General features: G+C 45.3%; 1 protein-coding gene across 1 annotated transcript; it reads left to right on the forward strand.

The window, feature by feature from the left end:
* Window positions 1–2,303: 2,303 nt before the first annotated feature.
* On the forward strand, window positions 2,304–4,203 carry SLN (sarcolipin). The gene is made up of 2 exons (XM_040584056.1): window positions 2,304–2,453; window positions 3,521–4,203. Exon 2 carries the CDS (start codon window positions 3,628–3,630, stop codon window positions 3,721–3,723), a length of 96 nt encoding a protein of 31 aa, XP_040439990.1. The 5' UTR covers window positions 2,304–2,453; window positions 3,521–3,627; the 3' UTR covers window positions 3,724–4,203.
* Window positions 4,204–24,561: the final 20,358 nt, after the last annotated feature.

The raw sequence follows: 24,561 nt of genomic DNA on the forward strand, positions 1-24,561 counted from the left end.
CCCTACCAGTCAGTATGTTCATTACATGAACCTTTGTTCTGATCCATTAATGAATTTTCATGATCCTGTGTGTTCTTCCATGGTCTCTTATAAGATCCTCAGCACAAAAAATGATGGAAGCATCTGTGCCTGTAGGAGGAGTTAGGGCATTTATAGTGTGCATTATTAAATGACATTTATAGCACTGTTTCCCTGTTTTGAAGAAGGGAAGCTTTCTAGCTGTCATGGATGAAGTCCAAGAAGAAGGAGGTGAGCTGGGACAAAGCAGAAGGAGGTGAGCTGGGACAAAGCAGAAAGTGCAGATACAGGCCTGGGGACCAGAGCCGAGGAATACCAGTTAGAGAAAGAGACTTTTTGTGTTTTCTGTTGGCAAAGGGTAAAATAAACCCCAAGATCGCCAAGATGCATAGCCCAAGGGGAATATTTGGGTGCAGATATGCAATATTTAACAATGAGAATCAATGCACTCAAATGCTTCACCCTTTTCCTGGTGGATATTTGTGTGATGCAAGGTGAAGTGGATTAGCCACTCAATCAAAGAGATTTCTGCTTCAGAATATGCCAGGGAAGGGGATAGCCTAGGGCAGGTTCATGGCAGACATTCACTCTGCTTCCCTCATGCTGGGGGGAACATTTTGAATCTGGATTTCCCATATGCCCTGTAAGTGTGGGACAGGTTTGGCCAAGTTTTTCTTGAGAGGATGGGCTTTGGGGGCACAGCCCAGCAGAACATGCATTGCTATGGGACCCCACAAATATATTTAGGCATCTAACTCCTGGATGAGGTATGGGTTAAGCCTTTCATCTATGCATTTTAGCACTAGACTCCCACACAGCATGTTGGTTTTTCTGAATGTGCTGCCTGAGTGTCTAGGAGGGCAGTGGCAAAGCAGTCAAGCCAACAAAAGGGAAGACTTTTGTGGTTCTGTAGGTCACCCTCCTACCTCCAGTGATTGCCTGCAAAGACTATTCAGGGAGGTCACCCAGCAAAACCCAAGCAACCCTCCCCTCCCCTCCCCTTGGTTACCTACAGCTATTTGTTTTGTTGTGTTTTTCATCAGGTCAGTTGCCAGCCAGCTGGCCTCCCACACCGGGGGAATCGCACTGTGACGTGCTCACACCGGTGCAAAGGGAGAAACCTGGGAGCTGGTGAAGGGGGACTATTACAGCAAGCCTGCATACTTTGAGCTACAGTACCTCCCAGAGTGCCCAAATACAAATATACAAAAAGGCATCAGAATCAGTAAATAATCTGCATGCTACATGCCACGCGGTGTTTGGCAGTGAGAATAAGGCCAGCGTGGTGGATAGCCTTACACACTTAAACCTGATCAGGATCCTCATGCCCATCTGGCAGCACCGTGTTGCAGAAGTCACCCCTCTGACTTCAGTGGAAATACTCGTATCATTCATCTGAGCAAAGGCTCCCAGTGGGAGGAAACCCATGGCAGCGCAGGGCTGGCAGGCTCTGCTCCGGGTCCAGTCCAGCCCGCTCTGCTGAGGCTCTTTCTGTCGATTTAAAGGAAACAAATAGCCATCTGTTTTTGTTCATGTATATAGCGAGTTCTAGCAGTGCCTTGGGCAAAGATAAGGTGATGGGGGGATTACAGCTATCTAGGTCACAGAGCAGCAGTGCCCTTTCTGGGAAGAAGTGCTGCAGGGTGGCAGAAATGCTTCTCGGTGTGCTCAGGCAGCTGGAGCATTAACATCAACATTGGAAATCAATGAGGAAAGAGATGAGGGAAGAGCATGGAGGTGAGTCAGTGACTTTAAAGCAGTGGATGGTGCTTTTCAGACCTCCTAGTCCCAAACTTTTCTATCCAGCAAATGATCCTGGATTTCAGAGGACTGTAATCAAATGTAAAGAATATTTTGCTCCTATTCACTTTCTTTTAAATGCATATGGACTTGAGGAACTGTGGGAACCATAGGTATATAGGGCAGCAACAGCTGCACTGTACTTAAGAAGGTAAATACGCAGACAGCGTCCATACCCTGAAAATGATCTTGAGAGATGCTGAATTCTGCACACAGACTTCTGCAAGTGGCTCTTTCTTTCCTTTTCTTTTCCCTGCTTCGTGGAAGACACCAACGGGCCAAAACAAATTCTCTGTCTGATCCCATTGACTCCCAAGGGATGCACACAGCTCTGCTCTTAGCACAGCACCACGTCAGAAGAACTAAAAGAGGCAAATCAGCCCACAGAGCCCACTGCATAAACAGCCTCAACCAAATCCTGCAGCCCAGCTTAGCCCTTTTAAAATATTTTGGGGGTGATGTCAGCACCCGGGTTGCCAATGCACTTGTTGCTCTCCTCCCTCAGCCTACTTTAGTTCCCACACAGGGACGAGGCATCCAGACCCAGTGGGAGACAGGCAGAAGTTTGGAGGGAAATAACTGCAGTGACTCGAAGTCTGGAGGCAGAACCACTGGGGTCCATTTACCTGCTCAAGGTAGAAAAACTTGGGTTATTTATTAGGTCAGATTTTCTCTTGTCCAAGGACATAGGAGGCTGGCAAAACAACTTGGGAATGTAGGAATTTGTTAACTGCATGCACTGTGCTTTTAATGTTTAATCTGCAAACTAAAGCAGTTTCTGTTTAAACTCTCTGCTTTCATGCTGGTATGGTCCCAGGACTTCTCTTGTTTGCACCATAGATGTTACAGCCTAGTCTGGCTTTTCTGCTGGGATTTTGGTTGTGTGGCTGTAATTCTTTGTTTAGAGTTTATATCTTATTTGTTTCAAGGTTTTTATTTTATTTACATGGCATGCATGGGATTAGTGCATGATATTCATGCTAAAGAATTCTCATTTCTCTATGTGAACTCCAAAACCATACAAAATTCAAAACTTGCTGTGATAAAGTAAATAAAAACAACCAACAGAAAAGTTTCAGAATACAACTTGAGCGGGATTTCTGAAGTAAGAGATCTATGCAGCTTGAAAGTGCAGGGAAGTGAGAAGGTTCTTGAGAAAGTACTACTTCATCTCTTACATGAGTTCATTAACTCACAAGATTTATTAAATTCTTCAGAAAACAAAATGTCTAACAAATTCTCCTTGTACTTTTAGTGGTAACATAAACAATTCAGGTCTATTAGTATTTGTAAAATAGTAGCTTGCACCTAGTTTCTTTTAAAAAATGAGAATATGCAAACAAATATAGGAATTTAAGGAAATCTAAACAGTAGTATATTTACAATCTATATCTGCTGAAAGTAATAAATGGGGCTTGTGCCTTGTGTATTTGAAAGTGCTTGTACAAAGCAACACTGATTTCCACAGACTGCTCACCCCAGCGCAGTGTATTTTGGGGTGACACTGGAAATGCTGCTTGTCAAATGCTGGAAATCAAAGAAGGTGATAAGCTGCCAGAGATAGCTTTTACTTTTTAGCGTCCCAGTGCTCACTAGCTTCTAGCCACTGAAACAACATTTATTTACACCAATATAAATAGTTCTGCTGAACCTGCCACCTTCATGCCTTTGTTCTTCACATATTTTTCTTTTTCCTTGAAAGAGCCTGTACCCTGAAGGTTGAGCTCAAGGACGCTCCCAGGCAAATCCCTGCAGTTTTCCCTTCGCTCTACCTGCTGACCTCTGCTCTCCCCTGATTACTCCTGAAAAATGCAGCGATCCACGCAAGAACTCTTCCTCAATTTCATGATTGTCCTGATTACTGTACTGCTTATGTGGCTCCTTGTGAAGTCTTACCAGCAGTAAAAGACAACCAGAAGCTCTGGGAGGTGATTCCAGCGTGCGTCTCTGCAGACATCAGTAACACCCGCAGCGCACCGCTGTGATCAGCTTTCAGTCAATTCAGGATGTTGTGAATCTTTTTTACTCTCTCATATCTGTTGCCTGTGCTAATGTTTGTGACAGGTCTGTGGCAGTGTAATTATTTTGTTCTGAAGTGATGCAGCTGTAAAATGTAAAATGCAAGATCCTTAGGAACTGTTTGACATGGCTGTCTCCTCCGGTAGCTACTGTGAATGCCGTGGCCCCCTGCCTGCCGTGCCGGCTTGTTTGGCGTCGGGGTTGGGTTCTCGAGGGTATGAAACTGCAGTGTGCAATGTAACCGTCTGCCTTAACCAGCCTAAAGACGCACAAACTTGCTTAGCCAAAAGGAATGTGAAACCTCTACTTCTGCTTGCTCATTTCACTGAAATAAAGAACATGTAAAATCATTTTTTGTAGCATTCCTTATCCATCTCCTGGCCTGGCTGCTATTCACTGAGAGAGCTGCTGATAACTGCGGTATGGTGTGCTGTGTGAGCTCGGTCGTTTGCTTGTTCTTCCCACCTGTATTTTTATTTGTACTTTTAAAAAAACTGCTGTAGAGTGGAAATCCTGCAGCTTAACAGGTGCATAGCTACATGAATGAGCTGTTCACGTCACTTTTCTGTCCAGGGTGACATATACACGGGTGCCTGTGGACACGGGCTTCAAAGAGAACTTCTGTCCTACTGAGGCATTGTCAAGAATTCTATTTTCTGGAGCTGGATTTTGGGCAGGGGTTCCCAGGATACTACTTTTGGCCAAGCCATGCTTGGAGCAGTGCCTTGAGGGACAAATCCGGGCCAGTTGCAGTTGTAGGTGCCCGCTGGCACCCCACGCCTGCTGCGAGCCTTGCCCGGGGCAGCACTCCCTCGGGGTCTGCTGCCACATGCCAGCGCCGCGGCACGGCTGCGCTCAGCCACCGTAGGATGAGGTGTGAGTGTGTCTGGGTTGCTGTGATGGTGTCATCGCCTGCTAAAAAATCTCGAGCCAGCTTGAAAAAGCCCACAGTCCCTGGGTTTGTGAAATCACTAATCAGAGTCCTCCTAGGCATTCCCCATCTGTTATTTTAATGGCTTCAGAGAACCGGTATCTTCTACAAAATCCAGCTTTCTATAGGAAGGCAGTTAGATGTGTGCCATGCTGCCCATACAGGTCTTCCTCTCCAGAAGCCTGCAGGGAGCGGGCAACGCTGCAGGGTTGTGCCAGGTTACCGACGGCCGGTCTCTGGCATGGTTGGGTGGAGCGGTGCCGACAGTGACAGCTGGGACACAGGCCTGGGATATAAGGAAAGACAGCATACATTGTGGTAGCGCCACTCGTTACGTGTGTGTGTTGCTTAAAGGCTGCTAATAACGACCCATTGCCCTGTGTCATTTGTACTGTCCATCTGGGTTGGCAGTCACCCCCACTGCAAGCTGGTGCCACTCGTCCTCCCAGTCCAGAAATCCCCACAGTGCAAATGATCAAAATCACCTCTTGTTTACTTTTGGCTGTAACTGAGCAAACCTTCCAGCATTTCTAGGGATGGCAACTGTTCTGCATGAAAACAGAGACATTGAAATGAAGTTCTGCCAGTGGTGGACACAGCCTTTCTCTGCAGCCCACCTTGCATCAGATATTGTTGTATTTTCATTGATTTACACAGTTGATTTTTGTCCATAAGCTTGGCTGAGACACTCAGCAGTGGCTGGAGAAAGACAAGGACAAAACCCCATTTTTAAATACAGTGAATACTTGATAATTTTGCATGAAAGATTCTCATCTTTCACTGGCTGTGACTCCCAGGAGAGAGCAATGTCATGAGAAAACTGATGTGTTTGGGCACATCTCAGGCTAGCAATAGGAAAAATAGAGGTGTAGGCTTCATTCTCGGAACCCAAAGCGGTTCAGCAACAGCTCAAGGTGATCCTAGGAATTTTCAGGTAGGAATAATCATAGAATCATAGAATGGTTTGGGTTGGAAGGGACCTTCAAGATCACCTAGTCCCAACCCCCCTGCCATGGGCAGGGACACCTCCCACCAGACCAGGTTGCTCACAGCCCCATCCAGCCTGGCCTTGAGCACTGCCAGGGATGGGGCAGCCACAGCTGCTCTGGGCAACCTGTGCCAGTGCCTCACCGCCCTCACAGGAAATAATTTCTGCCTTGTATCTCATCTAAATGTACCCTCTTTCAGTTTAAAGCCATTCCCCCTTGTCCCATCACTACATGCCCTTGTTAAAAGTCCCTCTCCAGCTCTTTTGTAGGCCCCCTTTAGCTGCTGGTAGGCTAGTCTAAGAAGGTCTCCCTGGAGCCTCCTCTTCTCCAGGATGAACAACCCCAACTCTCTCAGCCTGGCTTCATAGGAGAGGTGCTCCAGCCCTCTGATCATCTTCATGGTCCTCCTCTGGACTCATTCCAGCAGGACCGTGTCCTTCTTATGCTGGGGTCCCCAGAGCTGTACACAGTACTCCAGGTGGGGTCTCAGGAGAGCAGAGTAGAGGGGCAGAATCCCCTCCCTTGACCTGCTGGCCATGCTTCTTTTGATACAGCCCAGGACATGGTTGGTTTTCTGGTCTGCAGGTGCACATTGCCGGCTCATCAACCAAGACCCCCAAGTTCTTCTCTTCAGGGCTGCTTTCAATCCATTCTCTCCCTAGCCTGTATTTGTGCTTGGGAAAAATGCTGAGAAAATATTCTGTAGAGTTTGAGCCGTCCATAACTTTTAGCCATCAGTCTTTTTGAGAGTAGTTGTGCATCTAACTTTGACAACATGATTAAGGTAAAGCATCCCAAACATGTTGCTAGAAGTGAGAATACCAGACTAAGTTCTTTTCTCAGGCTTTTCTAATTTTTAAGCAGATTTTAAATGAGAGAAATTATTTGCCTAGGTCATTTGCCTAAAGCTGAAGAAAAGGCAATTCAGTTGTTAGTGCCAGATGCTGTGAAGAGCCAGTGCTGTGCAGGTGCACAGGCACATTAATGTCAAAGAACATCAGCCAAATACACATACGTAATTTCCCAGTTTGAAGGATCTTAATGTAGATGTTTGGTGTGACCCTTGAGTCTCAAACTCTCTCCATTATCTTCCTGCTTGCCAAAGAGGCCCTGGAGGAGAAGTGGCTCTCCAGTGATGTATGTTACCAGTGTTTTCCAGCCCTTTGCAGTGTGAGGGGGATCAAGAACCCCAGAGGACTTCTGGACTAACAGTGATTTGTCTTTAGTTTATCAGTAAAATTATCTGAGGCAAAAATTGTACTGAAACTATACCTTAGAGTAAATAGCGGCTCTAACTCCTCCAGCCTCCTTCCAGTGCTCGACCACCCTCACAGTGAAAAAGCGTTTTCTTATGTTTCAATGTAATTCCTGCATTTCAGTTTGTGCCTGTTGCCTCTTGTCTCGTTGCTGGGCACCACTGGAAGAGTCTGGCTGTGTTTTCATTCCCTCCCACCAGGTACATACATAGACTGATAAGATCCTCCTGAGCTTTCTCTCCTCCAGGCTGAACAGTCCCAGGTCCCTCAGCCTTTTCTCATATGTCACATGCTCATGTCCCTTTATCATCTTCATGGTCCTTTGCTGGACCCTCTCCAGTATGTCCACATCTCTCTTGTACTGGGGACACCAGCACTGGACACAGCACTCCAGGTGTGTCTCACCAGTGCCAAGCAGAGGGGAAGGATCTCCTCTGTTGATCTACTTGTAATGCTCTGCCTGATGCATCCCAGAAGGTTGTTTGGCTTGCTGCAAGGGGCCCATCGATGGCTCATGGTCAGTTTGGTGTCCACACTGAGCCCCAGGTACTCTGCAGAGCTGCTTTCTGGCTGGTTGGCCCCGACCTGTCCTGGTGTCTCTCCCCAAGGGCAGAACTTGGCATTTCCTTCTGTTGAACTTCATGAGGTTCCTGCCGGTTCATTTCTCCAGCCTGTTGAGCAGGACAACATTGGTGTATCAGCCACTCCTTTCAGCTCTGTATCTTTACTTCACATCCTTCCGTACATGCATTTACGCACTTTACATTATTTTAATGAACACATAAATGTTTAAAGTTGCAGATGTCTATCCCTTCTTTGTGTCCCCTAACACATTATGAATGATGTACCATGAAAAGCATGTATTATGTAAGCTCTCTTTTTATATCTGAAAGCTTTTTTGGATTTATGTATTTATATGGGTTTTTTAATAGGTATATATGTATGTTTATCAACATTTGACCTGCTATAAGCTTTATGCATAGTATGCACAGGACACGAACACAGCACAGTACCTGCTCAGGGAGAGGATCACCCAGGTGACACTATACTTGCCCTGTTTCCCATCCCACCTACTTTGTTAAAGGCTCTCTGTGTAGCACATCAGGAACTGCCAATGACAAATAAAGCAATGGTTGCTCATCCCTTTGACCTGACCTGAACAAGGTAATTTTCACTTTGGCATTGAAGTGTAGATGAATCAGTCTCACCCAGAACCAGATGTTCAGCGGTGGACTTTCCGTTCACTTTACTGGGCTTTGGATAAGACCATAGCTACCTAATTTTAGATGTTCAGGTTTCAAAAGTTTGACTCGAGTCCTGGTAATTTGCAATTGCTAAGCACTCAGCACTTCACTCAACAGAAACTAGGATATTCAACATGCTTTTGGGAAAAATCAGACCACGAGTTTGTGTGTCTGGATACCAACATAGAAACTGAACATTAGGCACAGAGACTTGAAACTGGCTAAACGTCAGAAATTTTTTCAGTGGGGTTTACCCAAATGATTTTATGAATCAAAAGTGTTTTCAGTTAAAGCCAGCTTCTATATTTTTTTCAAGAAAATTCTTTTTATCAAGGAAAACTAAAACTTGTAAAAGGTGAATGCCATGCTTGAAAACCTGCTGTATCCATTTTGCTTTTGAATGATGTTGTGGCTGCTGTAGCCTGTGTGACTTGTGCCCCCTTTCTCCTTTACTGCCCAGGCTCCAGGCCAGGCAGATTCCCTATGCTGCATGACATAACAAACCTCTCTCGTGATGTGTTACCTCCAAGTCACAGGGTAGGAAACTGCCATGCAATGAGAGAGATGAGAATGGAGAAAAAGTGATTGACACCGAGGAACCGTATGTGCTGTATTTCTGAGTGGGTTGATTATGAACCATTTCTTGCTGACTTTTTTAGTTTGCAAAGATTCACTCAAAATTCAGTTTTCTGTGGAAAACTCTGCATATTGCGTAAGCTCTCTCTCTGTGAGTGCTCAGTAGATTACATAGAAGAAGCAGCCAAGGCAGAAAACAAGGTTCTCAGCCTTATCCAGACAGCATTCCTGTGTATGCATAGAAGTTGTCTCTGGATCAAACCAAGAAAATGTGAAGCATAAATAACTTCCTTGCTACGTAGCAAGTCCAGCACAGTTCTATTTATACAACTGCATTTGGAAGTGTCCCAAAGGCGATAGATGCCCTTGCAATTCAAGAAGAACTTTGCACAGTAATTATCTATATTTTGCTGGTGCAGTGAGCTAGAAGGGATCAAGAAGACTGACATCTGCTGACACCTGGGGTTGCCATCGCGAGGGCTCCTAAATCATTCTTCACCTACACAGCTGAGCTGGTTTGCCCCTTGTGCGCAGGGTCTACCCGCAGATTAGCGTCTTGCAGGTCTGAGCTGGAAAAGCCTTTGGCACCTTTCCCAGGGCCGTATACAGCTGGTGCTCAAGCCAGTCAACTCTGACCTCTTAGCTTAACAGTTCAGCTGTCAGCTTCTAAAGAGGGATGACAGCATTTTCAAGCAGGCTCCGTTATGCTTACAAGCTAATGCTAATCTCTCACACTGGGCTGATATGTGAGGGAGTGTAAAGAAGCATAAATTTGTGCAAAACGAATGAAGATGGTCAGTTTGTGCCGGGGTGTGTGCTGTACTGCACTTGTACTTGCCAGTTCTTCACTGTGGTGCGTGAATGAGGGATATGTGTTATGATTTGGTTTTGGCAGCAGTTGTTAGCTAAATGTAGACCTGTGCTTCCTTACACGACAGCCTGTACAGCAGGCTCCAGAAGGGCATTTGTATGGTGCATGGATGTGCCTTGATCTATTTGCTTTGTGTACATGCTTCTTTGTGTACCCAGAAGAGCAGCCAGAGCTGTGGCTCTCTTCCAAACGGCCATTTAATTCACGTTTCATCTCTCTTCTTCTGGGGGGCAGGCGGTGGCTTTTATCTCTCAGCCTCATGGCCAGTGGTACACGGCCCACCACAACATTGCGCCCTGTTCATGTCTGCTCTGTGCTACTGCCCCTGCCCGTGTGTGTGAAACCCTGGAATGAGTGTGGCTCAGGTGGCCTGAAGATCAAATTGATGAGGTCAGGGTATTCACACTGTATCTAACAGTTTCTTATGTGGCACTTCATCCCTTGTAGAGATGTGCCTTGGGAGAAAGGCTCCTGGAGAAGATCCTACCTTGTGCTCATAGAAACCTGCACATTTCTACATGCACTTGGCGTAACTTTGCCCTTGCCACGTTACTGCGACAGCCTGGCCTAGATGCATCCTCCAAAACATATAGCGGCAGTGACCCAATTCCTCAATCAAAACTATGGAACACAGTAAGCAATAGATAACCCAGAATGGATTTTGCATGTACCTCTTTTTCCTGCAGTATTCAACCATTTTTCTGTTCAGCTTCTTGTCCACAGACATCTGTTGGCATATCTGAAAGCAGGGACATAATTTTGTGAACACCTGCAGTGCAGTTTTACTGATGACTGCTAGTTTCAGTAGGATTAACCTAAGCCTTGTAACTAGGTTAGGAAAGATCTGCTTCTGCCTGCTGCAAACCATTTCCCCAGCGGAATTCAGAGGAGCTGGGCTGGTTGTATGAGACAGGCATCAGCCCCTTTGTTTCCCTGTTTCTATTCTGCTGTCTTCAAAAGTCTATTTCAGCATCACCTGGAAAAGATGTGCCCAAAGTAGGTTTAGATCTTTCACTTAAATCCAGTTTTGAATAGAAATATCTCACTATAAGAAATCTTATGCCCTGTATTTATTAAGCTTTATTAACTAACACTTTAACGAACATATGATTTGGAACACTAAGTCTCACACTTCAAATCCCTAGCTATATTTTAACCTATACCTTTGAATTGCTAGGGTCTAAAACTTACTGGGTTATGACCAAAATAAGTAATAACAATTAATGGAGTTTAATAGTTTTTTTTGCAACAAATTTATTTTTACCGTCCCAGTAGAACTTTAAATCTAGTCCACTTTTTTTGAATGGTTTTGCTGTTTGTTTCTTTTTAATGATTTAAAACTAAGTGAACTCAGAAGCTAATAAACATCGAAAACACTAAACCTTAGTTGTTTTTTTTCAGCCTATGGTACTTCCCTAGTTAACTATACCTCCGGGTACTTCAGCTGCATTTTCATTTGTGTATCAGCAAAACAAACTGAAACTACTAAATAAGATGCAATCAATTCCATGATGTAATGAGGCTAAATAAAGTGTCCTGTGAGAATAATGTGTGGGAACTCCTACCTGTCACATCAGAGTCACACTCCCTTTGCAATCTTGGTTTTGAATTTTGGCTCTTTCTCTGCTGAGGCTGTACTTACCTGAGCCCAGAAAGTACTGAAAACTCCTTTACAGGCTTGTGGAAACATGAACATAAACAGCGAGCCCCAAAGCTATAGTGCCCATCTTCTAGATGTCAAATCATATCATACTGCATCCTCTGAAAAAGAATGAGGTGGAAGTCAATGTAATTCAGATGGGAAACACAACAAACAACAATTTCAACAAATAAAGGCTTATTAAGCCAGAATCAGGCCAAGCCCAAAGTTAAACATAGTTTTATTTTTTTTGTAATACTACTAATTACAAAATGAACTGGGGTAGACTGGAACATCTAGTTGTTAATCAGAATTGGCATATAAGAGAGGTGGTGACTGGGAGACAACCAGTAGGACATGGTGATAATGAAAGTATCAGAGACACAAAGACAATGATATCAGTAAGGAAGGTACAGCATAAATTACAGAAAGCTTTAGAAAAATAAACTAACTGTTCAAAAAATAATATAGTACCCCTCTAGTTTTTCATTTTGAAAATAGGAAAAGTGCAATTAGGACTAAACTGTTAATCAAAATATGACATGCTACAGGACACCAGCAAGGCTGTCAGGCAGAAAGCACAGCGGTCATGGAAAATTTCAGTTACACACCATTTCCGTAAAGTGGGGAAGTCTCAGAGTGGGCTCTAATTCATGTTACATTTTTAAACAACATAAATTATTGTTTACTGGGGAGACAAACGTCACAGAAGTAGAAGCCATGCAGCCATTAACAGCTCACAAGATCAGGATTAAATGTTACCCTTGAAAAATGATGGTGTGATAGTGACCACAATATGCATGAATATTATCCTTATGGGAATGGAAAGGCCAGAAGAAGAACCAGCAAAGCACAGGAGGTAATTATAAATAAAATACTACTGTTCAAAACCCAGAACATGCATTGAAACTAGAAAAACTGAAAAGAACTCAGAAAACTTAAAAAATCATAAAGAGGGGAAGAAAAAAAATGTTGAGTAACACCAGGCCAGATGCATTAAAAGCTAATAATAAGCCACATCAGAAACAGGAAACCTGCCACAGAGATTGCAGGGTCTGCAGATGACAGATGCAGAACAGGAGTGCTCAGAGAATACAAGTTTGGTACAGGAAAGATATATTAATTACCTGCAGCAGTGCTCACAGTAGAAGGGCTTAGGAGGGTTTCCACACTAGAACTTTTATCTGCAGGTGATGAGTTGGAGGAATGGTCCCAGCTAAAGGGCCAGAAGCCAATAGAATGAACAATGATATATCAGCAGGACCAGATGATGTTCACCCAGTGATTTTAAAGGAGCTCAGATATGAAATGCCTACCTAGTTACTGTGGAGTGTAATTTACTGCTCACGTCAGACTGGTACCAGAGGAACAGAAGTGGCAGATGCAGTATCAGTTTTGAAGGGGGCTGCAGAGGACATCTGGGCAGTTACCGACCAGGAAGTTTCATTTCCATATCAGAAAAAACACCCAAACTGCAGAAAAACAAGCAGATAGAATTCAAAATCACAGATGTAGAAAACAATCAGCAAAGCTTCTGCAAAGGGTAATCCTGCTTTTGATATCTACTACAACTCTGAAAGAGTCACTGAACATGCCAGTAAAAGTGAGCTGCTCGATACATTTAGAAAACCCTAAACTGTTATGGAATATAAAGGGAAGTTCTCCCTTTAACTGGTGGAAAGACAGAAAGAAGGTGGTAGTGAAATTGCATAATAAAAGGATGTCCATGAGAGACTGCATTGTTTAACATATTTACAAGAAAAGCAAGAGGATTTCTAAATTTTCTGGTGGTATAAATGTCACAGATGAAGAATTGCAGAATATCACCTCAATGCCAAATAGTAGGTAATAACATGGTAGATGACATTAAAGGTTGACAGATGTGAACCAAGAGAGAAAAATCACTCCAATACACAAAATAATGAGCACACCAGACACTGGCACACAGGAGAGATGCAGGAATCATTGCAGGGAGTTTGCTGAACACATTGGCTCCATGGTCAGTGTTGGAAAAATTGCAGAGAGAGGCAATAAAATGATAAAAATAATTGTGACAGCTTCAGCTTGAGAAGAAATTATGCAGACTAGATCTCTTTAACTTGAAAAAAAGGTGTCTGAAGAAAGGACATGAGTAGTAGCAAATTAGGGCACACGGACTGGCTATTTATGCTTTCTCACTCCGTCAAATAAATAGCAAACGTAATAGGGACATATAGAATGAAGAAAGGCATTTCGCAGAGAAAAACTGAACTGTAAACTCAGAAATACAAGGTGTTCTGAAAGAAAACAGGACAGGTATGTTTGAAAATGTTTAGACAAATATGTGGAAGGAAAAAAATAGACAGCAAGACCTGTTAAATATGAGGATAGACTGCTGGCTTCATAGGAAGCTTAACACACAGATTGCTGAAACTCAGAAGATATTCTGAAGAGTTATTGCTCCTTGTTTTAGCTATTGTCAGGGGCCAGGGGCTGCCCAGGGCCTGTCCCACCACCCCAGCCATGGGGCAGAGCAGGCAGCCAGTGGCAGCCCCAGTAGCAACCACCAGGCACCTCACTGGGAATGAGGGTGGGCCAAACGAGAGAAAGGAGATTGTTAACAGCCTTCAAATACATACAACATAGCAGCAACGAAGAAAGCACTAAACTATTTTCCTTGCACACAAAGTAACGGGCTTGAATGTTAGCAAAAGATATTTCAGAGCAGTTTTCTTAGTCTAACTAATAGAGGGTACAGTCGGGTACTATGCTACATGGTTGAGAGATGTGGGCCTACCAATACCTAGAGATACTGTCAGTGGTTTTTAAGAATGGGTTCACACATCCATTTGAAATAGTTTATAACAGCTGTCCTAGATTGGAGATGGATACTATCTCCTGGGGAGCTTCCAGAAAGCAATTATCAAAGGCCACCCCTCTTTCAGTGCTTGAGAGGTCTCAGCTTCCCCAGCCCAGCTCAATGAAAAGGAAGATATTTTACAATGGAGAAAAATGCTAACAGAAAGGGGCTGCAATTTGCTTACAGAAACTGACAACGAGTATGTGACTAGGCCAATCTGCACTTCTGGTAGAATTTAGAAAGCATTTAGGTGACCTACAGCAGTGTTTTCCAGCATGGAAAATGCTTGCTTTGGGGAAGACAAATTGTACAGAAATTTTATTCCCTCCAGGCTGCTGCAGCTTCTTTGGGATCTCTCAGGCCTTGGAGCACAGGATCCCTGACAGTCTTTCTCCAAAGTGAGGACATTCACCACAGCTGACTTATATCTAGGCAACACATCACAGAATAGAGTCGCAGAACATCTCAAGTTGGAAGGGGACCCGTAAGGATCAATGAGTCCAACTCCCTGCTCCTTGCAGGACTATTGCCTAAATCCAAGGCATATGACTAAGAGCATCCTCCAGACACATCTTGAACTTTGACAGGCAAACTGAGTGAAAACTTCCCAGTGCAGTTCTGACCCCCTGAAGCGGCACATCCTCAAAATGACCACCAAACTCTGAATTCCACCAGAAGCTCAAGTCAACTGATTTGATTAACAGAGTTTTCTTGGAGGTGGTGAAAAAGCATCCCCTCTACCACTGTTCCAGCAGTCACCTAGCAGCAAGGGGCTGAAGCACGGGGCAGCTGCGGCCATGCCGAGGAGCCAGCAGTGCTGGGGTTTGCCCGACGGACCCGCTGCCCCCCCGCCCGGCCCCGGCCGCCCCCCGCTGCCGGCGCTCTCCAGGGTGCTGAACGGCGGCGCCGGGCGTGGCGGGGACCCTGGCACGGGGGGAGTGGGGTCCTCCAAAAGCCCTATTTTTGGTGTGTGTTTTTTTGATTTGTTTTGTTTTGTTTTGGTTTGGTTTTTGTGGGTTTTTTTAACACAAGATCAGAAAGCTCTTCCTTTTACCCCAGAACTTCCCTTATTTATAACTCAGGTGGGTTAATTGGAAGGCAATTAATGTGAGGCTGTTCTTAAATATATTGGAGCTTATGGCTTTGAAGTTGTCTTTTCGTGGTTTTTTTGTTGTTGTTTTTGGTTGGTTTTTTTTTTTTTTTTTCTCTTATAACCTCAGCATCATTGTATAGACAGACACCAATGCTGAAGACTAGGTTATGGGGGCCTTGCAAGAAGAAAAGTTTTGAAGGGGGACTGAGACTTTGGCTTGAGCAGGTAATGAAACAGAGCAAGGTCTTAAAAAGATTAGTCAGGATGAGTTTGGTACAGTGCTCTGGGTGATGCTTTGTTTGTGTTGAGACTGGAATGTACTCAATTAGAAAAGGTTCCACTGACGATGTTAAAGGAATGTACTCTGAAAAGTACTCTGAATAAAAAAAGGTTCCAGTGACGATGTTAAAGTAAAGGAATGTACTCTGAATAATTAGAAAAGATAAGGTGGGCACCTGAAGGAGATAAGGAAACCATGAGTCAGGAAATCGTTGAACAAAGAAAGCTGAAAGGTTTACTCCACCTAGATCCCACCTGTTATGAATAAAATGATTAGGCGTCAAAATCAAATGAATATGTATGTAAAGATGTTGTAACCTCTCACAAAAATGTATAAATTACCTGACTTTTCACTGAAAACTTCAGAGCTAGTTTGTCCGGTGCGAAATGGCTAGTTCTCCGACAAAATAAGAAATAAACACCTTTGCTGCTTAAAGACAAAACTGGTCTCTGAGCAGTTACTCTGTGCCATTTTGGCATCAGTAAGAATGCAGGTGAAAGAAATAGGTGAGGATACAAAATCCAGAGACAATGGCCCAAAGGTTAACTTATTAGTGCTAGAAACCAGAAAATGTACTAGGCATTAAATAGAGGAAGATGCTTCCTCAGCCTGGGGAATCTTTCTACCGTTAGATGTAGTCATGGTTTAACCCCAGCTGGCAACTAAGCCCCACACAGCAGCTCTCTCACTCCCCACCGGTGGGATGGAGGAGAGAATCAGAAGGGTAAAAGTGAGAAAACTCGTGGATTGAGACAAAGACAGTTCAATAGGTAAAGCAAAAGTTGTGCATGTGGAGCAAAGCAAAACAAGGAATTCATTCACCACTTCCCATTAGCAAGCAAGTGTTCAGCCATCCCCAGGAAAACAGGGCTCCATCATGCAAAACAGTTACTTGGGAAGACAAACACTGTACCTCCAGACTCCCTTTCCCTTTCCTTCTTCTTCCCCTTGCTTTATATATTGAGCATGACATCATATGGAATATCCCTTTGGTCAGCTGGAGTCAGCTGTTCCAGCTGTGTCCCCTCTCAATGCCTTGTGTGCCTGCAGCCAACTTGCTGGTGGGATGGTGTGAGAAGCAGGAAAGGCCTTGGTTCTGTGCAAGCCCTGCTCAGCAGTATCTAAAACATCCCTGTATTAACACTGTTTTCAGCACAAATCCAAAACATAGCCCCATGCTAACTACTATTAAAAAAAAAAATTAACTCTACCCATGCCAAAACCAGCACAGATGTCACTTAAGGGTCAGATGTCAAGTGTTGCAGAATGATGATGGGATAGCTTTAAACAACACAAGACAATGTCTTCTATGCTGAGTATATGTATCAAGTAATACAAACTTCAGACATGTCAGAGAAGTGGCTGCTACAGTAGCTAAGTTAAGAGAGTGAGATCCTGCACAAAAGTTTTACTCACCAATTATAAACCAAGATATTTCATTCTCAAAGGATATCCCACTTGTTTTTTGGAGAAAGCTTCTTCATGGCTGAAGCAAGAAAGGAGGGCTTGGCAATTTGGGCCTCTCCCATGCACTAGCATAATGAAAACCTAGATTATTTTCCATTGCACCTCATTTTCCTGAAATGTGAAAAGTAGGTGCTATTTCTCCGTGTATAGGGATTTTGTGAAGCTGAATTCGTACTGATGTGCAAAGCATTACTTGTCCTGGTTGGACCATGGCTATTGGGAATCGGTCATATAACAGCAGCTTGCTGGGATTCATTGCTATTATGTGGGTTTGTTAACAAAACTTTGCTCTCTGTAAAACACAGTATTTTTTTCCATTGCAGTGTTTGTTACAGGCTATTTAATATGAAGAAAATCAATTTATTACAGCTGCTTTGATTCTAAGAGCAGTGAGCTGAGGTATCCTGGAATTAACTCCTGGGAGAACACAAGACAGATTTAGAAGTCCCACTGCTCATGCAGGTAATGCATGACTCTGCAGTTCCCAGCTGCCTGGGTATTTCAGGCTCATCTTTTTTTGCAGATAAGTACATAGAATCATAGAATGGTTTGGGTTGGAAGGGATCCTCAAGATCATCTAGTTCCAAGCCCCCTGCCATGGGCAGGGACACCTCCCACCAGACCAGGTTGCTCACAGCCCCATCCAGCCTGGCCTTGAGCACTGCCAGGGATGGGGCAGCCACAGCTGCTCTGGGCAGCCTGTGCCAGCGCCTCACCGCCCTCACAGGAAATAATTTCTGACTAATATCTCATCTAAATGTACCCTCTAAAAGTACATCTAAATGTAATGAGTTTAAAGCCATTCCCCCTTGTCCTATCACTACATGTCCTTGTAAAAAGTCCCTCTCCAGCTCTTTTGTAGGCCCCCTTTAGCTGCTGGTAGGCTAGTCTAAGAAGGTCTCCCTGGAGCCTCCTCTTCTCCAGGATGAACAACCCCAACTCTCTCAGCCTGGCTTCACAGGAGAGGTGCTCCAGCCTCTGATCATCTTCATGGTCCTCCTCTGGACTCATTCCAACAGGTCCGTGTCCTTCTTATGCTGGGGTCCCCAGAGCTGAACACAGTTCTCCAGGAGGGGTCTCAGGAGAGCAGAGTAGAGGGGCAGAATCCCCTCCCTTGACCTGCTGGCCATGCTTCTTTTGATACAGCCCAGGATACAGTTGGTTTTCTGGTCTGCAGGTGCAGACTGCTGGGTCATGTGTAGTTTCTCATCCACCAAGACCCCCAAGTTCTTCTCTTTAGGGTTGCTTTCAATCCATTCTCTCCCTAGCCTGTATTTGTGCATGGGATTGCCCCGACCCATGTGCAGGACATTGCACTTGGCCTTATTAAACTCCTTGAGGCTTGCATGGGCCCACTGTGCATGGATTGCATCCCTTCCCTCCAGTATGTCGACTGCACCACAGAGCTTGGTGTTATCATCAAACTTGCTGAGGGTGCACTCAATCCCACTGTCCATGTCCCCAACAAAGATGTTAAACAGCACCTGTACCAACACTGACCCCTGAGGAATGCCGCTCATCACCAGTCTCCACTTGGACATTGAGCCATTGACCTCAACTCTTTGAGTTTGACCATCCAGCCAATTCCTTACCCACCAAGTGGTCCATCCATCCAATCCATGTGTTTCCAGTTTTGAGACAAGGATGTCATGTGGGACAGTGCCAAATACTTTGCACAAGTCTAAGTAGATGGCATCAGTTGCTCTTTCCTTATCCACCAAAGCTGTAACCCTGTCACAGAAGACCACCAAATTTGTCAGGCACGATTTGCCCTTAGTGAAGCCATGTTGGCTGTCACTGATCAATCCCTATGTTCCATGTGCCTTAGCACATAGTTTCCGGGAGGATCTGCTCCGTGATCTGTCAGGCAAAGAGGTGAGACTGACTGGCCTGTAATGCCACAGGTTTTCCTTCTTTCCCTTTTTAAAAATTGGGGTTATGTTTTTCCCCTTTTCTAGGCAGTGGGAACTTCACCAGACTGGCACGACTTCTCAAATATTACGGACAGTGGCTTGTCAGGTCCCATGGACTTGTGCACCTTCAGATTCCTTAGATGGTCTCAAACCTGATCTTCTACACTGGGTGGTTCTTCATTCTCCCAGTCCCTGCCTTTGCCTTCTGCAGCTTAGGTTGTTGGCTGGAGCACTTGCCAGTGAAGACTGAGGCAAAAAAGTCATTGAGTACCTCAGCCTTCTCCATATCCCAGGTAACCAGGTCTCCCATTTCCTTCCAGTGAGGCCCCACATTTTCCCTAGTCTTCCTTTTATCACTGACATACCTACAGAAGCTTTTCTTCTTGCCATTGATGTCCCTGGCCAGATTTAACTTTACCAGGGCTTTAGCTTTCCTTACCTGATCCCTGGATGCTCAGACAATTTCTCTGTATTCCTCCTAGGCTACCTGTCCTTGCTTCCACCCTCTGTAGGTTTTCTTTTTGTGTGAGTTTCTCCAGGAGCAACCTGTTCATCCATGCAGGCCTCCTGGTGCTTCTGCCTGACTTGCTCTTTGTTGGAACACATCATTCCTGAGCTTGGAAGAGGTGATCCTCGAATACTAGCCCCTCTTCCCTCCAGGGCTTTATCCCATGGTACTGTACCAAGCAGGTCCCTGAAGAGGCCAAAGTGTGCTCTCCTGAAGCCCAGGGTAGTGAGCTTGCTGTACATCCTTCTTGCTGCCCTAAGGATCTTGAACTGCACCGTTTCATGGTCACTGCAGCCAAGGCTGCCCTTGAGCTTCACATTCCCCACAAGCCTTGCCTTGGTCATGAGAACAAGGTCCAGCACAGCACCTCTCCTTGTTGGTTCCTTTATCAAATGGAGAAGGAAGTCATCATCCACACATTCCAGGAACCTCCTGGATTGCTTATGCCCTGCTGTGTGGTCCCTCCCACAGATACTGGGGTGGTTGAAGTCCCCCATGAGGACTAGGGCTTGTGAACATGAGGCTGCTCCTATCTGTCTATAGAGGGCCTCATCTCCTCAGTCTTCCTGGTCACGTGGTATGTAGCAGACCCCCACTATAATGTCACCTGCCCCTGCCCTCCCTTTAATCCTGACCCATCAGCTCCTCATCCATCCCCAGGCAGGGCTCCCCAAACTCCAGCTGGTCACTGACATAGAGTGCGACACCCTCTCATCATCTCCCCTGCCTGTCTTTCCTAAAGAACCCGTACCCTTCCATTCCAACACCCCGGTCACAGGAGCCATCCCATCACAACTCTGTGATGCCAATAAGATCACAGCCCTGCAGGCATGCACGTGTCTCTTAACTCCTCTTGTTTATTCCCCATGCTACACACATTTGCATAGCGGCATTTAAGTCACCTGCCTGATGAAGTTGACTTACTGGCTGGAGTGGCTGGAATTCCTTTGTGCTGCTCTTCAGGTGCTCTGTTGCTGATCTGTGATCCCTCTCCAGGCTCCAGACATGTTTTGCTGGCACTGGCATCAAACTGGCAGGAGTGGGATGGATTGAGGCTTCCCTCCCTCCCCTGGCAACTTTAGTTTTAAAGCCCTCTTCACCAGCCTGGCAAACCTATGACTGAAGGTGCTCTTCCCCTTCTCCGACAGGTGGACACAGTCTTATAAACATTTTTGCTTGTGCTTATTTTCCTGTCTGAAGTTCAGGCATTTGATATTTGGCTCATATTACTGATTAAATCTTCAGTAGCATCACAGATGACCTAACCCAAATGGCATAGGCTGCACTGGCTCCCACGATGCTCTACCCCAAAGGCATTTCTCTCTCTGGGAGGAAGAGAGTCTCCAACTCCCATCAATCAAATGTTTAGGAGCTGTCATTGCCGTGCCTGAAAAATAACGAAAGAGAGCTCTGGCATAGAAGTTAATTGCCATTATGTATGAGATTCATAGGCAGTGATTATAGACATCCATAATCAATTTAAGAGGATCACAAAAGATACTGATGCTAGACAGCGATGTTTAATTTGCATTTATAGGTCCAAATTAAGAATATAGAATAAAGCATTGAAGTGCCAGCATCTCTCTGAATTGCAGTTCAGACAGCTCCAGAATTACATGAACTGCTGCAGGTTCCCAAATGCACCACACAACCTCTCTATAGCTTTTGGATCTCTAGTGGAATTAGAAATTAGTTTAGTGCTCCAAAAGCACTCATATTTCTACATAACAAGAAAGTCACTGTCTGGCTTTTCGAAGAGTCTCAGAGGACATGATTGCTTAGTCTAGCTTTTAATACCAGGGCACTCGTACCACTGATCAAGGAAGACTTTTTGAACCTCAGTAGACAGTTGATGTTCACATCTCACTCATACCTGCCTTTTTATCCAGCAAATGAAGGAGAGCACTGTGCTGGGATTAGAACTCCTTCCTGGGGCTTAGGGTCTCCCAGCCTTTGCTGCTGCTGGAGTCATCTCTTCTGGCCAGATTTGAAGCCAGTGTAAATTTGCACAGCTTCCCAGCAGACAGGCATGACTTACACTAACTAAAGCCCATCTCAGGCATGGAAAAACCCCCCAAACTATTCTGTGAGACAGGGAGAAAGCCTGGTGGGAGTTAGGGGGTGCTTTAGGGACAGAACAACCCCATGCTCTACATTAGCTAGAGAAGCTCTGCGTTCCCCACACAGCCACAATCTCATGTCCCTTTCCCACTGCCCTCAGGAAAGGCACAAAGCACCTGCAGGCAGCAGCCTTGAGATGGCCAAGCTTAGAGCAACCCTCCTACCCCTGGAGTCACAGCGGTCCCCTGCAAGCTGGGCCAGGACAGGGTGGGAGGAGGGGGCTCACCACATCAGCTGGCACCTGCTCCGACCTCTGCTTCCACTGTTATTTTTCTGCTCTTTTTTGGCTGCAGAGCTACGGAGAGGTGACACCCACAGTCTCTGCAAAACAGTCCTCTGCCAGCTGTGTGTGACAAAAGCTGAAGAGGCAGTGGTGACAGAGACATGGAAACTCAAGGCAAAGTGTGTGTCAGTTGGCTTAAATTCAAACCAACGTGAATGGAAAACTGGGAGAAAGTGAAGAGGCAGATGACAGCTTAGTCACAACAGCTTAAAGGAACATGTGAGACCATCCGGAGCCAAATCAGCATCACAAATGCCCCTACCAAAGAGAGGTGGTAAGCTGCATCCTCATGTCTTCTGCATCCCACCCTTTGGCATTCCTCACACCCCGCACATCAAGCAGGGGCAGCTTCAGCGGGGTGAGCAGGCAGGTTTCACAGGCTGGATCAGCCTGAGAGCTCTGTGTCTGTGCTCAGTGAGTCTTGCCAGAAGGGTGCCTTGGTTGAACAAGGGCAGATGACAAAAGCTAAGGGGCTGAGCTGACTTACTGCTTTTGAGGGTTTTGGTACTGCTTTTCCTGGGTGTGCACACTGCTGGTTGGCCTGCGGTGAGATGGGCACTGCGCAAGGGCTTTGCTGGGTGGATTAAAAGGAATCTGCTCAGAACAGAGCACATCACCAGGGAAAAGACAGAGCACTCAGCTGTCAAATGCCTTTGACACAGGTGACCATGGCTGTTTTCTCAAATTTGGTCTCCTTTACTTTCTGTGACTTTCCTCTCCTGCCTCCCACCTTTCTGGTCATTACTGCCACAAGTCCTGTGGAGGGTTCTTTCTATCCATGAGCCTGTCCATGGGGTTCTGCCATTGGTCTGTTTTTTATTCCTGTGTCAACATTTTCTCCTTGTTTAATCTGGTTTGCAAGCACAGTCTTGGCTGTTCTCGCCCCACTGACTAGTCACAGGGCTCTCTCTGCTCTAGACTTTTATCCTAATGTCTGTATTACAGTCCCAAGTTGTTCACTAATTCCTAATGACTCTTCCCAGCTTAAGCCTGATGTGCCTACAAAGCTCTTTCCACCTGTGGAGAACACTCCCATCTTGTCTCTGGACCATGACAAAGGGCTCCACTTTTGCCCCTAACCTGTCTTCAGGGCTGTATATCTAGGCTATGTCTGTATCTTGTTGATATTTCCTGACTGGCCTCTCTTGAGGAGCACAGCCTTCCTTATCTGTCCCCAGAAGTAAAATTTGCCCCCAAAGTTGTCCTTATCTTCTCAGGTCCTGAACCATGCCACGTTGCCATCCTCAGACCCATTCAGGGCCCTGGCACGCAGACCCTGCTGAGCTCTCTGTGCCAGCAGCACCAGCCCCACATTAATCACACCAAGATCTCCGTGAATTCCCCCTTCAGCACGCACTCTTTCGCTTCAAACTATGTTTTGCTTTCAAGGACGTTCTCAGCCACATTGTATCCACCAGGGATTTGTCTGTCCTCATTTCCAGTATGTCACAGTGACATGCCCTGTTGTCGATTGGTTAGGACATCTCCATGTGCCTTCCTTGGTTGCCTTTGTCATTGGGAAAAACTGCCCATGAAGTTACAAGCTTCCTCATGCCCCTTTCTCCAGCTCCTCTAGTGCTGCTCTGCTTTGTTGAGCTGCCGGCTGTGCTGACAGGTGTTGACCTCGTGCTCCCCTGTCTTGCTTACCTCCCCTGTGTCAGGCTGTAAGCTCTTTGGGGAATCCACCACCTCTAGTTCCATGTTTTCACAGTCCTTCAGTACAGTGGAGCCCAGGTGTCGGAGCACGGTAACACAAAGCAACAAACCCTCTGCCCTTCCCCACAGTTCACTTTGATCTAAGCCGCTGTACCCAGTTCTTGCTTGGAGGTTTTAGAGCCACGTCTCCTTTTCTAATTATAGTTCTATATAGAGAAGAACAGTTTGCTTTACGAGAATAAGTAATGACCTCATTTCTGTGTGCTGCTCACAGGGGAAAGCACAAAGCCAGTCCTGCTATATTCCTACATGATCTTGTAGGAAGACTCCTGTCTAATTTTTGGCAAGTCTTACAGAAAACCTGCAGTGCCGCAAACCAAGGAAAACAATGAATAATTAATTTTCTTATCTGTTTCAGGATTGTTTTCTGCAAAACATCTATTTTAATAATTCATGTGATTTTTAGCTGCACCACGCTGCAAGTACAAGAGTACAGAGGAGAGCCATACTGTTCTTCCCAGTGCAGCCTGGAGGATTCATTAGTGCAAAATTCCAGGTCACATTGGACCAAATTGAAGTGAGGAGTGAAAGGTGAAAATCAGGGGGGTTAGCAAGATTTGAAGCAGAACAGTTCTCCAAATATCAGAGATTATGAGAGCCACCCACAGAGGAGTCTTCCTATGATGCCAGAATGTTCATATGTTGATGATGTCAAGCTTGTCAAAAGCCAGCTGGGGGACAGAGGGAAGCGTATACAGAGTTCCCATATTTCTCAACAGTATATACAAAGTTTCCTTATTTCCCAACAGTACTTGCCAAACACATAAATGTAGCATTTGTAGAATTGCACACAGTTACCGTTTCAGGCTGTAACCAATTCCTACCTTGGTCAGGTCCCTCCAAGTGGCAGAGCTGCAGGTCCAGGTTTCCTCTAGAGCTCGTGCAAGAATGACTCCAACCTGAAAAATCCCACTAGTGGACAACCCTGCAAAGCTGGTCACCCCTGTGGAAGGGTCAAAAACTTCAGGTCACATTATGACAAAAATAGACAGGTCAGC

The sequence above is a fragment of the Falco naumanni genome, chromosome 2 (assembly GCF_017639655.2).
Source record: "Falco naumanni isolate bFalNau1 chromosome 2, bFalNau1.pat, whole genome shotgun sequence".
Taxonomy (NCBI): domain Eukaryota; kingdom Metazoa; phylum Chordata; class Aves; order Falconiformes; family Falconidae; genus Falco; species Falco naumanni.

Bases quoted from the DNA above. Each gene is read 5' to 3' on its own strand.
- SLN (XM_040584056.1), top strand. From the start codon at position 3,628: ATGCAGCGATCCACGCAAGAACTCTTCCTCAATTTCATGATTGTCCTG.